The sequence below is a fragment of the Natrix helvetica genome, assembly GCF_964273705.1.
Source record: "Natrix helvetica genome assembly, chromosome: 4".
NCBI lineage: Eukaryota > Metazoa > Chordata > Lepidosauria > Squamata > Natricidae > Natrix > Natrix helvetica.
The window spans coordinates 8,061,248-8,075,474 of NC_138550.1; the positions used below are offsets into that span (position 1 = coordinate 8,061,248).

Sequence of the window (14,227 nt, forward strand, 5' to 3'; positions counted from 1 at the left end):
CCAAATAAACAAGAATAGCGGACTGAGCAGATTGTAGGAAAATGAAAAAAAGCATAAAAATGGGGGTGTCAAAATACTGGGGAGACAGGGAAAAGTTGTGGGTAGACTCAAGAGCCCAAGCTTCTTGTGTGGAGGAAAACAAATGGACCACAGGAACAAGTCCCTTTCCTGGACCCACATCTCCCCCCCACCCCCCCACCTTTCCTAACCCAGGATGATGGGGATGGTAGTCCAAGGCACCCAGAAAGGGCCTGGTAGTCCAACCCATTTTGGGAGGACGCCAGTCAATCGATGGGTGGGGGGAGGGGCAGCGTCAGGACAGGCTGCCGGGAACGATGGGCTTCTACACACCCCGACACGCCCCTTCGCCGCGCTGGCTGGGAACGATGGGGAGTGGAGTCCGTGCCGCGCCGAATGAACCCTGGCTCCCCCGAAAGAGCCATTTAACAGGGGGCTGGGGTTTTTTTTTTTTTTTTTGTTCTTGCAGAGAGATTATTACCGCGCTGGCGGCGGCTCGTCGCAGGGGCTCCGCGCTCGGGGAAGGGGTGGAAATTAACGCCGCTTCGTCCGTCCGTCCGTTTAAGCCGGCCTTGCTCGCTCGCTCTCCCCGGAGCTGCCGGCTCAGCTCCACCGGCGTAGAAACCACCGCGAGAACGCCAACGCCGCCGCGGCCACCGCCATCCCTCGCCTCAGCAAGCGCGGCCGCCTCTCCGGCCTCCCGGCTGATTACGCGCCTCAACACGGCCGGAGAGCAAGGCGAGGGAGGGGCCACGGGGGGGAAGTGGGAGGGCCTTGAGCGCCGAGGGGGCCAATGGGCGGCTCCGGCGCGCGGCCTCTTTCCCGCCCAGCCACCCAATCCCAGCCGGGCCACATGACCGGCCCAAGATGGCGGCCCCCGCGGGCGGCGTGTGACCCAAGCGAGCCCGCGCTACCTCAGCGCTTCGGCGGCCTGCAGCGGTGGCGGGGAGGCCGAGCGAAGAGCTCGTCTGACCGGGGCTGCGGCTAAGCAAGAAAGAGAAGCGCCTATATATAAAAACGTAGGTGGAAGCTGGTGGGGAAAGGAAGGCAAGACGCTGAGCTTGTCGATCAGAAAGGTCGCCGGTTCGAATCCCTAGTATAGGGTCTCCTATAGCGCAAGGGGGTTGGAGTAGATGACCTTCAAGGCCCCTTCCAACTCTGTTACTGTTAAGGTGTCCCATTCTTTTTAAGGGGGGTGCATAAGCGCACCAGCGTGACTACCGTCCCTAATATTCCCTTGTATTCGTATTCATTTCATGTATTCATAATCATGTCTATACTTAACTGTTATCTAATTCATACTTGACGAAATAAGTAAAATAAATAAAAAAGGGCGGGGAGGTGCGGATGAGAAAACTCCGTTGTTTTCCTTCATCACCATCACCACTATTGATCGGTTTTATTTATTTTATTTCGTCAAGCATAAATTAGATGACAGATGTAAGTATAGACATGATTATGAATACATGAAATGGATACGAATAAATGGGGACATTAGGACAGAGAAGGTAGGCACTTTGGTGCGCTTATGCATGCCCCCTTTACGGACCTCTTAGGAATGGGGTGAGGTCCATGGTAGACAGTTTGAGGTTAAAGTTTTGGGGGTTTGGGGGATGAAACCACAGAGTCAGGTAGAGCATTCCAGGCGATGACCCCTCTGTTGCTGAAGTCGTATTTTCTGCAATCGAGTTTGGAGCAGTTTACCTTGAGGTGGTATCTATTGTGTGCTTGTGTATTGTGGCTGAAGCTGAAGTAGTAGTCATTGACAGGTAGGAAATCGTTATGTCATGTTTTATTTTATTCATTTATTTTGTCAAGTATGACTCAGATAACAGATATAAGCATAGACATGGTTATGAATACAGGAAATAGATACAAATAAATGGGGATACTAGGACAGGGACGGTAGGTACGCTGGTGCGCTGATGCATGCCCCCTTTACGGACCTCTTAGGAATGGGGTGAGGTCAACAGTAGACAGTCTAAGGTTAACGTTATGGGGGTTTGGGGAAGAAACCACAGTCAGGTAGAGCATTCCAGGCTTTGACCACTCTGTTGCTGAAGTCGTATTTTCTGCAGTCAAGTTTGGAGTGGTTTACCTTGAGTTTGTATCTATTGTTTTATTTACATTGCTTATGCACGCCCCCTTTCTGGATCTCTTAAAAAACGTGTAAGGTCCATGGTAGACAACTTGAGGTAAAAGATATAGGGGTTAGAGGAACTAACAACAGGATCAGGTAGAGTGTTCCACACATTTACTACTAAATGTAAATTTGTGTGCTTGTATATTCTTGTGGTTGAAGCTGAAGTAGCCGTTGACAGGTAGGACATTGTAGCAGACAATTTTGTGTACTATGCTTAGGTCAGACCGTAGGCGGCGTAGTTCCAGGTTGTCCAAGCCCAAAATTTCAAGTCTGGTGGCATAAGGTGAGCAGAGGAGTGGAGGACTCTTCTCGTGAAATACCTCTGCACTCGCTCGATCGTGTTAATGTCCGATATACAGTGTGGATTCCAGGCAGACGAGCTGTATTCGAGGATTGGTCTGGCAAAGGTTTTGTATGCCCTAGTTTGCAGTTCAATATTACTGGAGAAGAAGCTTCGCCTTTGCTCTAAACCGGGAGGCCTTCCTCTCTGGCTTCTCTCCTGGTTCAAACGGGCCTTAAATGAAACAACGCCGGGCAGTGCAGGGATTGTTGCAGAAGAAAAGACACCTCTCTGTGTAGCTCTGGCTGGGTGGGCTGCCTACAGACCTTTGTTGCCCAGCTGGGGAAGATTGTGGACCGCTAGCCGGGATTCCGGCACAGGGAGGGATTGCGGGGGGGGGGAGTAAAAGAGGGGAGGGGGAGGCTGCTGGACTACGAGAATTTTTGCTACTGTGAGAGGGAACTGGCTGCAGCGCTGCTGAAAAATGGGGCAAGGGGGCCTGTTTGGTTCTTCCTGCATCGGGCCCGACCTTCCTATGTGCTGAAAGCAGTTGGTTGGTTGGTTAGGAAGGAAGGAGTGGATGGACGGAAGGATGGATGGAAGCTAGTGGATGGCCAGAAGGAAGGAAGGAATGGACGGACAAAAGAAGGGAAAGGAGTGGATGGTAGTGGATGGACAGAAGGAAAAAAGATGGAAGAAGTGAATGAATGGAAGGAAGAAAGGTAGTGGATGGACAGAAGTAAGAAAGGAAGGAAGGGGATGGACAGAAAGAATGAAGGGACAGAAGGAAGGAAGGTAGTGGATGGATGGACGGAAGGAAGGAGTGGATGGATGGAAGGAAGGTAGTGGATGGACGGAAGGAAGGTAGTGGATGCACGGAAGGAAGGAGTGGATGGACAAAAGGAAAGAAGAAATAAGTGGATGGATAGAAGGAAGGAGTAGATGGACAGAAGGGTGGAAGGAAGGAAAGCAGGAACGAGTGCTAACGTGCATGGTTCCTCTCTGTAGGGTTGATGAAGAACTCCAGTGTAAATCAGAATGTGAGGTCAGCTTCGGCTTCAGAAAACAATCCAACTTTCACTTATTAAATTTATATGCAGCCCACCTCACTGTTGAAATGACACTTGTTACCCCAAAACAAAGTTTCCCAACTTGTGAGGTGCAGGAAGAGCCCAGGGGAGGCGTGAACTTTTAGTTGCATCGTGACAATAAATCCACCTTTCCCAAAGTTTCCTGGCCTTGTTTCCACTTTCCTTTGTGTTGCTCCCCTCTGGGAGGAGGTTTTGAAGCATTTCTAGCAAGACTACCAGATTCCTTAACAGTTTTGTTCCCTTGTGTCATCCGCCTGGTAAACTGGCAAGATTCTTTTTTCTCGCCATGAGCATGTTATACATACGAAGTAGACTCTGCTGTTTCTTTGTGTCATATATGTGGGTATATGCTTAATTTTGTATTTATTTATTTAATTGTGTAGTGTATATTGGAGGTGGTAGCCCGTTGTATGCAATGAAATTTCATTTTAATGTATGCCGATTAGTGTACATTCAAAGTGACAGTGAAGTTATTCTAAGTGTTTGCTTAGGAGCTGGGATATGTAGGGGAAATGTGTTGGCAAAAAAAGTTTAGGAAAGCCTTGAAAAAAAAAGTTTCCCAGCAGTTTGAAGGCAGCTGTGATTTAGCACACGTAAATGCATTGTACCTGTGCATGTATTTTGCATCTTCAAATCAGTTTTAATTTTTATTAAACCTTTCTTAGAATAAAAACAACACAAATGAAAAGAAAATGGGAAGTAAAAGAAAAGGAAAAGAAGAGGAAAGGAGGGAGGGACAGGCTTCTGATATTAGTTTGCCAGTGTATATAAAAATAGATAGGAATAAAAGGGGGGGAAATTGAATGTAGGACATTGGAGCACAGTGTCTTGACTGATTGATCTGTGTTTCAGGAAGTTATTAAAGTGAATTGAGACATTTTAGTTCTTCATTTTCCAGCATAAATGGTTTCAGTTGCTTAGACTTTACAATAGGAAGAGCAGGATTTGATATGTAACAGTTAACTTGTTTCTTTGTTGCTCTCTTGGCATTAGAAAAATAAATAGGCTTTATCAATATATCAATCTATTTATTCCATTTCTATAGCTGCCAAACTCAATCAAGTGACTCTGGACAGCTTTCAATTTAAGTTACTGCTTTGTCCATTGGTAGTAACGAAAATAAAACCTACCTAAAAATGCCATTAATAAAATAATTATATTAAAAATAATCAGTGAAAATATTAACACACTCATTCCAGCAAATAAAATATGAGAAAGCATTAGAAACTTTTGATATATACTGTTCAGCAGCAATCCATGTAAAGCTTGCTAACGTCCATAGCATTGTTCCTTCTCTCAATTCATTACATGTTCAATTTTATATGAATTAGGCCAAAATGATTTCCTTATCAAGAGTGGGATTCAGAAATTTTCCACATGCTGAAGGGGAAATAGAGCACTACAATAATAATGGATAAAATCTTCTATAAGGTATTTGGAGCAAGGACAGAGCACATATTTATATGGAATATTATGGCCCTCTGTAGTTAATACCCTTTACTGGAATGTCTTGCAAATGCTGTTTAGACTCTAAACATTAGAGGGAAGGCACTGTAACATCAATCAGAATAGAGCTGGAAGGGACCTTGGAGGTCTTCTAGTCCAACCCACTGCTCAAGCAGGAGACACTATATCATTTGAGACATGTGGCTGTCCAGTCTCTTCTTAAAAACGTACAGTGATGAAGCACTCACAACTTCTTAAGGCAAACCATTCCACTGGTTAGGCAGCTTCTCCTTAATTTCAGGCTGCTTCTCTCCTTGATTAGTTTCCTTCCATTGTTTTTTGTCTTGCCCTCTGGTGCTTTAGAAAATAAATTGACCCCCTGTTCTTAAAGTTTGCATTCAATTTTTTTTTGTTTATTTTATTAAGTGTGTACCAGGAAGCAATTTTATTTTGTGATAATTTAAAGAGATTTCTTTGGGCAAAGACATGCAGCACCCTGTTTTTGTAAAATAATAAAATATTACGACTACATATTTTCGGAAGTGCTACAGACTCTGAGCGAAAACAGTGGACTTCTAAGCTATTCCTTACAGCAGCTTAATTTTCCAAGTTCCCTCCCTGCTTTAAGGAAATCTATTAATTACTGAAAATCTAAAGTGAATCTTAAAGCACTCTTTTTTTTCCTAGGCTTGGGTAAAAGTAGAGATCCAACGTACTGATAAGAAGCATTACCGAAGCATTACAATACCATTATGTATGTTCTCTTTTAATCCGCTTTATTTTCTCAACCCTCCAGAGATTAAAATGGCAGGGAAAGAATTTCTGGACCATCCTATGGAGAAAAAAATCAAAAATCCAAGAAGAATCTCAGAAGCCGCCTGGCAAACGATGTTTGAAAGGCTGCCTCAGAAAGATCAGTGAGCACTAAGACTTTGCAAATATCTGAATATTTAAGTAAGGGGGGTCCCTGACTTATAACCGTTTCTTTAGTGACCACTTGAAATTACAAGGGCACTGAAAAAAAGTGACTTATGGCCATTTTTCACGCAATCATTATAACATCCCTATGGTCCTGTGATCAAAATTTGGTCGTTTGGCAGTTTGCACATCTTTATGACAATCGCAAATCACGTGATTCCTTTTGTGATCATTTGACAAGCAATGTCAAATGGAGAATACAATTTTACAACTGTATTACTAACTCAACAACCGCAGTGATTCATTTAACAACTGTGGCAAGAAAGATTGCAAAATGTGGCAAGACTCACTTAACCGCTGTCTCGCTTAGCCACAGAAATTTTGGGCTCAATTGTGCTCATAAGTCAAGGACTCCTTTTTGACAGTTCTGTTTTCAAAGCACTCGGGAATCTGCACCCTGATAATGCGATGTAAATATAGTTAAGAAAAGATTCTTATTTTCTGAACCTCCAGAATACAGCAGAAAATACTGCAATTCAAACTTATTGTCTCCCTTTCTTTCTTTTATTTTCTTGGTGCATGCCATATATTGAAATACATACACACACAGCCCCTAATCAGGTTTAAAGCCAACCAAATCTAGCATGTTTAGTTGAGCTTTTTTTTGCAATAGTTTTTTAACTTCCCAAGTTATGAAATAGGCAAAGTGAAGCTCTCCGTGTATTTTCATCCGCTAGCAAAGCCAGCAGTCAAAAAAAAATTGTGAGTTCTACATATGGAGGTTGCCAGCCCAACGTTGCAAAGTAAAATATTTAGCTTCAGATATAGTTCACCCTTAATGACATATATTTTATACTTTGTTCTTTGTGAGCAAAATGTTTTTCAGCCCCGAAATGGGGATGAAAAAGCCATTTTTGATTGATTACTAACTATTTACAAATCTAAATAATTTCTTACCATTATTTATTTTCGGAGAGTAGAATTCCGAGTACAATTCTAGACTTATAAAAATTAAGAATATTGGGCACAGGTAACATTTGTGCCTTTCAGAAAAAGGGAAATCATGGAAAGAGGATGTTTCATTGATTTTTTTTTTAAAAAACCTCCTAAAACTGTTGAATCTGGGTAGGAAACAGTTGAAAATGTTAATTCTCCCCCAAATACACTGGAAATTCTGATGGAACCATAACCGTGCCCATCTGTCAAACAAGAGTTTCAAAAGTGCAACCTCTTGAGTGCTGCAATAGTCCACACCTGCTTTAGGAGGCAAGCAGGGTTCTGTTTGCTGCTCGAATTGTCTTTGCATTCATTACCACCTAAGCAATTCACCTGCACAGGTATGCCTCTGTCAACCTTAAGGCTCACTCTGAAAGCTTAGAATAATATAGAATTTCATGACATATTCCCGAGGACTAGCTTTATGAAAGGTACCAGCAATCAGGTTCATACAGTGGTGGCAATTTGTTGTTGTTAGTTGCGAAGTCGAGTCTGACCCATCGCAACCCCATGGACAATGTTCCTCCAAGCCTTCCTGTCCACTGGAGTCCATTTAAGCTCACACCGACTGCTTCGGTGACTCCATCCAGCCACCTCATCCTCTGTCATCCCCTTCTTCTCTTGCCCTCAATCTTTCCCAGCATTAGATTCTTCTCCAGTGAGTCCTTCCTTCTCATTAGGTGGCCAAAGCATGAGTTTCCTCTTCAGGATCTGGCCTTCTAAAGAGCAGTCAGGGTTGATCTCCTCTAGGAGTCACTTGTTTGATCGCCTTGCAGTCCAAGGGAATAAATGGATGCTAATTTTAATCATGCTTTTTGTTTGCCTAAAAATGTCAGACTTCCCTTAGCAGAAACTAGTCTTGTTGCCACTACTGTGTGAACCCTGATTGCTTTTGGTAGAAAATGTACACACCATGAAGCTAGTCCTCAGGAACATGTCATGAGATTCTATACTATTTTAGGCTTTCGGAGTGAGAATATTTGCTTTCCTTTTTTATTCTTTTGCTATAATGTGTGATGCACTATGCTGATAGACAGGTTGGTGTTGTAGTCATTGGTGATGGCAGGAGCAATAATACCTTCTTTTCTTCTACAGAAATTTCTTCCACAGTGGAGGCTTCGGCCTTGGCCTCAATTCAAGCCTCCTTGCCTTAATAGCCAATAATTCCTTTAGGAAGCTTCTGCATGTCACACAGGCTCGTTATTCATCAGTTGCAGCCATGTCCTTATTGCCACTCGTCACAACTACAGTGGCTTATGAGGCCCTAGTAAAACACTCTTTGATGACAGGTATGTCTTAAAACTTCATCCAAATAATGCAATAATTTTCCCCCATTTCTGTAATAACGATTCTGATATTTCTGGCATGGCATAGACTTACCTTCACTGAGCCAGATTGTATTCCATCCTCTTTATTACATGGTGTGTCTAATAACTAACTATTTCTAGTGGTGGTTCTGGAATTGATTGCTTTTGTTTTTTTGTTTCTTTATATATGCTCCACAAAACAGAACCCAATAGTGTGTAATAGTTAAGTAAGATCCTGATGCTTACTGCTCCAGATGAAGTAAACCTTAAAGTTACAACTCCAATTCCTACGAGTTTCTTTTTTCCATTCACTGTGCACTGTACAATTCTCAGAATAATTTCCAACATACCGTATTTTTTGGAGTACAAAAGGCACTTTTCTCCTCCCCCCCCCCCCAAAAAAAGAGGGTGGAAATGTAAGTGCATCTTATACACCGAATACACCCATTTTTGACCTCCCAAAGCCCCGCCCCCATATCCCATTTTTGCAAAAAAAACCAGCCTGTTTGTCGCAAAAACGGAGGTGTTTTTGCCTTCCCCCAGCAGCACTGTGTAGGCTTCAGCAGGATTGGGGGGGGAAGGCAAAGACGCTTCCGTTTTGGCGAAAAACGGCCCGCTTTTAGTCCGTTTTCCACAAAAACAGGAGCATTCTTGCCTTCCCCCAGCCCTGCTGAAGCCTGCAGAGTGCTCCTGGGGGCTGGGGAGGACAAAAACTTTTTTTCCTTACTTACCTCTTCGAAATCTTGGTGCTTCTTATACACCGGTGTGTCTTAGTGTCTGAAAAATACGGTACTTCACCACTCTTGGTTAGGGTGATGGATTGCCTTTCAAAGCTTCTATTTTCAAACAGATTTACAATATTTCAAAAACAGAACTTTAAAAACACAGTAAGAGACGTAACCACCCAGAGAAAACAGTAGAATTCATAAAGACTTGACAGGGGGTCCCCAAACTGCCTATTCAGGCCAACAGCGTGATGCCTTAAGAAACTTGAATATCCAGGACACTAAGAGAGTGGTCATTGTGTGTATCTTTGGTGACTGCTGTTTATTACAAGTTGCGTCTTTTCAATAAATAACCGGGGGCTGCAACAGAATAGGCACGCTTCCTGAATCTCATAAGAGGACAATTGTTAACTGACAGGACCTGGATCACCTTTTCATATGGGTAGAAGTGAATGGATGCAAATGGACTCTCAACTAGCCAGACCCTTTTCTGTGAAAATCCAGCACGTTGAATTGCACTTGGAAGCCATGTGCCAACTTGGACATGACTTGCACCTTGAAGCCTTGCCCAACAGCAGTGATACATGCACGTAACAAGAAGCTCCCATTGCTACTCTCAAGACTGCTGCATTTTGGACAAGCTGTAGCTTCTGGATAGTCTTCAAGGGCAGACCCATGTACAGCACCTTGCAATATTTCAACTGCCAGGTAATCAAAAGTCCAGTTGAGGATATTAATCAGGTTTCTACATGAAGATGCACACCGTAAGCTTATTCTTTTCTCTGGCTGCCCCATTGTGGAGAAGTGGCATCTTTACTGAAGCTCTGCTGTTCTAAAGCAGAAGCATCCAATATGACCATGATGGTGAATCTATGGCACGCGTGCCCAAACTGGCACACGGAGCCATGTTGCCTGGTACGTGCAGTGTTGCCCATTTCTCTTCTGGGTTTCTAGTGCACATGCGCATGTGTCGATCAGCTGGCCTTTGTGTGTGCAGCAGTGCTGGAAACCAGAAAAGCTGGTCTTCCATTTTCTGGCGTGAGCATGCTTGCCGGCCAGCTGATTAACACGTGAGCATGCACGACAGTAACCTGAAGGCTTGCTGGAAATTAGAAGTACATTTGCCGGTGCGCGCATGCCCCCTGGGTAGCTCCTCTTCCTGGTTGCGTCCTAGATGAGCACGCATGATGTGCTCCCTTTTCGGCACTCGGTGCCAAAAAGGTTCTCCATCACTGCAGTAGGATGTGTGTTTTCCAAAGCCTTTTATAGTCCATTTTATGAAACGTTCTCAGTATCAGAAAGTATCAGAAATTACTGATAAAACGAAAGCAGCCCTGGAAAAGACATCAGCACAATTAGGACAGGCATCAATGTAGTCTGAACAATCTGTTTTTTCTGATAGTATTGCAACCAAACTAGAGTAAACTGCTTTTTTAAATACAGAATTTTTCCCTCTGATCCATTGTTTCTCAACCATGGCAGCTTTTTTAAGATATGTGGAATTCAATTCCTAGAATTCCCCAGCCAATTCTGGGAGTTGGAAGGCTATCTATCTGAGGAAAAGTGATGGAAGACGAATAAATCTGCATTCAGAATGGGTTGTTTGAAAAACCCAAGGCCAAGGAAAGTAGGCATCTCATTCAAACTTGTTTTGAGGGTTCTCTTGCAATAGAAATCTGAAACAATTCCATGTTCCTCCATGTTTTGATTAGGACCGCCAGAAAAGATGATAAACATCGTGGAGTTACCTATACAACTTACAGAAAGCTAGCTAAGGTATTAGCATTCCTAAAGGTGTGCTTCCATAATTTAAAAATAACTAAAATAACCCTGGGCCAATTGCTTTGCAGGCTATGTAGTAGAACTTGGCATGGATGACTGTGCTAATTTATGGCTCAGGGAGAAGGGAGGGAGAGAGGAAGGGAGAGAGAAAGAAAAGAAAGAAAGAAACACTGGAATTTGGGACACTTCAGATGTTCCAGTGGTGCTTTGAACATAGCATTTTATGTCGCATGCTCCATACCTAAGCTAATCCCACAAGAGGAACATTGTCAGCATGCAGCACGTCCATTGCAATTTTTCTAGGACAGGATTTTATACCACAAATATTAATTCAGTTTCATTCCATTGTTGTTTCAGGTAATTTAAATTGTGAAATCTGTGCTATGGTGAGAGGAGGTTTAGTAGGAGCTGTTGTGGGCTTTTTCTACCCCATCATTCTAGCGCTGCCTCTGAATGGGTTGCTGGCTACAAGGTATGTTTCAACCGCATTAAGCACTCTTAGCATTTTATTTGCAGGAACCAAGATTTGTGTTTTGTTTGTATTTGGAAATTGCTTTTTTATTATTTATTAACCATTTGCTTGAAATTCAAATGTCTACAAAACTGTGTGCTTTCAGTCTTATAAACTTCTATTATTTCTGGGCATAATTCCCAAAACCCTACCGTGTTTCCCTGAAAATAAAACCGGGTCTTATTAATTTTTGCTCCCAAAAAACCCCATTAGGGCTTATTTTCCAGCGAGATCTTATTTTCGAAAAAATACGATACTAAAATGTGTCCGTCTGGCTGATGATCTTAATGGGCTTATTTGGGAGTAGGGTTTATATCACGAGCATCCTGAAAAATCATGCTAGGGTTCTTTTCTGGTTGAGTCTTATTTTGGGGGGAAAGGGTATTTATCCATTGCTTCTGTTTTGTGAGATAGTCTGTTTTCATATATAAGCATTCCTTGATGATCTTTCACTGTTGGAACTACAGTATGTGGGTAACAAAAGCACTGGGATGTAAGCCTTAATTCAGTGTAATTATCCAACATGATCCTGTCGATTGTAGGATTCTGTACCTTCCCGTCTTACGTACTAAATTATTTTCTCAATTAAAATGTTTTCCTCAACTTCGTGAGAATACGGGTAGCCCCTGGCTCAGGATGGCAGCGGGCAACTGCAATTTTCATAGTCCTCGCTGTTGCTGTTAAGGAAAACTGCAATTCATTAAGCAGCTTCTAATTCCCTGCTTATGAGAAGCCAGCGGAAAATGTCAAAAATCATGATCATATGACCATAGGACAGGGGTGTCCAAACTTGGGAACTTTTAAGACTTGTGGACTTCAACTCCCAGAATTCCCCAGACAGCATGGCTGGCTGGGGAATTCTGGGAGTTGAAGTCCACAAGTCTTAAAGTTCCCAAGTTTGGACACCCCTGCCATAGGACATTACGTCGTAATCTTAAACTGGGGACCAATCACATGGCCATGGGGATCCTGCGATAGCCAGAACTTGAAGACCTGCGATAAATCCCCTAATTCAGCACCAATGTAACTTCGAATGGTCGCTGAACAAGTGGTCATAAAACAAGGACCACCTGTAGGAAGAGGGAGCAGGCTTCCAGAATGTAATGAGTTAACGTTACAATTGAAGCCCCTTATTGCAAAAGCTTTACCCTCTAAATCTATATCCTTCTTTATACAGGTAGTCCTCAACCTACGACCACAATTGAGCCCAAAACAGCCATTGCTAAGCAAGTCAGTTGTTAAGTGAGTTTTGCCCGCATTTCACGATCTTTCTTGCCACAGTCGTTAAGTGAATCATTGCAGTTCCTAAGCTAGTATTATCTTTGTAAAGTAAATTTGGCTTCCTTGTTGACTTTGTGTGCCCGAAGGTCGCAAAAGGTGATCTACTTGACCCCATGAGCCAGTTGCCAATTTTGATCACGTGACCACAGGCATGCATGCCACAACTAAGTGTGAAAAATGGTCATAGGTCACTTTTTTCAATTCCGTTGTAACTTCAAAGGGTCACTAAACAAATGCATGTAAGTTGAGGTCTACCAGTATCCTCCTTTGAGCAAAATTATGCAGGGATGGGAAATTTTAGAAACTGTCAGCAATTTATTTCCTTCTCAGCAGTAGTCTATTTGAAACTGGGAAATGGGTCCTTTTTAACGGAGTGACAAAGCGGTTAATTCCTAAGTTATCGCAATCTTAGCCAAACTCTTCTTCATAACCTTTTCTCTCTCTTCCAGATACTATACTGCTCCCTTGCCAAACAAAGACAATGCAGTGCGATTCTGGGTCATGCTTAGTAAACCGGTTTTCAAAAAGATGAGATTTGCTGCTTTCCTCCAAGTTGCTTTTGGCGCATACCTTGGCTCAAGACACTACGATATATATCTCAAAACGATCTGCATGCCTGAACCTGGAAGGGATCCCGAGGAAATCGGAGAATAAAACTTTTAAAAGGCGTTTAGCTTTTATATGATTAGAGTTCTTGCGCGGTTTGGATAACTTTTGAAAGTTTTAGTCTGGTTTGGGTCATTTGTATCAACTTTGTGAAAATTGAAACACACACACACACATCTTGTGCTGAGGGTAACCAACAACATTGGGTGAATGAGAAAAGCAACAACTAAATTTTTGGGGAGGGAAGAGGTACTGTTGAAACAGAAGCAGCGTATAGATATACTTATGTAAGTGTATAAATGTACTTATCTATATATGTACAAAGCAACAAATGCATCCAATACATAGAGCCTTTCCTGGAGCACATGAAAAGCATTGAGCAATATTTCTAGTAACCCACAAGTATTACTCAGTTATTTCTACAATCCAAAACAAAATGGGGGGCAATTTCATGCAAGACTTCCAAATATAACTCAACCTACCCAGTGGGGGGAAATGGTAACATAGCTAACAACACAGGCAGTCTTCGACTTAACAACCAGTTGCTTAACAACAGCTCAAAGTTACAACAGACCTCCCCAGAGCTACTTGCAACGCATTTTCAAAATCCCAGTAGCTATACTCAGCTATACTAAAGATAAAGGTATCCCCTGTCCAGCCGTGTCCAAGGCTAGGGAGTGGTGCATATCTCAAGTTTCTTTGCCGAGGGAGTCAGCATTGTTTCTGTGGTCATGCGGCCAGCATGACTATGCCAAGACGCACATTAGGCTGTTATCTTCCCAACAAAGTGGTATTTAATTATTTTGCATGCCTACTACGTAAGCAGGCACTGGGGTAACGGAAGCTCCCCCCATCATGCGGAGCTTGGTCCTTGAACCCGGGCTGTCAGTTTTCCAGCTGATAAGCTCAGCATCTTTAACCACCGAGTCATCCCACACACACACACACCCCTCTATGGTCAAGTAAACTGCATTTTGAGCACCTGGCAGCTGGCTCACCTTTACATCAATTAAGTGCCCTGCCCTCGCATGACAGCAATTTGCTCTCTTACTTCCAGTTTCTTGGGGGGGGGGGGTACCATTGGGAGAAGAGATTCGCTCAACCATCATAAAAAATGGTCACA

At 43.0% G+C, this 14,227-nt stretch overlaps 2 protein-coding genes across 4 annotated transcripts in view; one reads left to right on the forward strand and one right to left on the reverse strand.

The window, feature by feature from the left end:
• The window catches only part of LOC309391704 (disks large 1 tumor suppressor protein-like), a gene marked incomplete at its 3' end in the record, with an annotated part of 215,268 nt that extends 214,480 nt beyond the window's left edge, over positions 1-788 (reverse strand). The window contains exon 1 of the mRNA XM_081952368.1: positions 500-788. The remainder of the gene's footprint in view (positions 1-499) is intronic.
• Positions 789-869: 81 nt separating this feature from the next.
• Positions 870-13,166, forward strand: LOC309390557 (transmembrane protein 126A-like). Of its 3 annotated transcripts, none has more exons than XM_081949989.1 (5): positions 870-1,037; positions 5,775-5,895; positions 7,988-8,181; positions 11,064-11,178; positions 12,948-13,166. In XM_081949989.1, exons 2-5 carry the CDS (start codon positions 5,783-5,785, stop codon positions 13,150-13,152), a joined length of 627 nt encoding a protein of 208 aa, XP_081806115.1. In that variant the 5' UTR covers positions 870-1,037; positions 5,775-5,782; the 3' UTR covers positions 13,153-13,166. The 3 variants fall into 3 exon arrangements, with proteins under 3 accessions (XP_081806115.1, XP_081806114.1, XP_081806116.1); XM_081949988.1 differs by having other exon boundaries at positions 871-1,041; positions 5,777-5,895; XM_081949990.1 differs by lacking the exon at positions 870-1,037 and adding an exon at positions 4,887-4,963.
• The last annotated feature ends 1,061 nt before the right edge of the window (positions 13,167-14,227 follow it).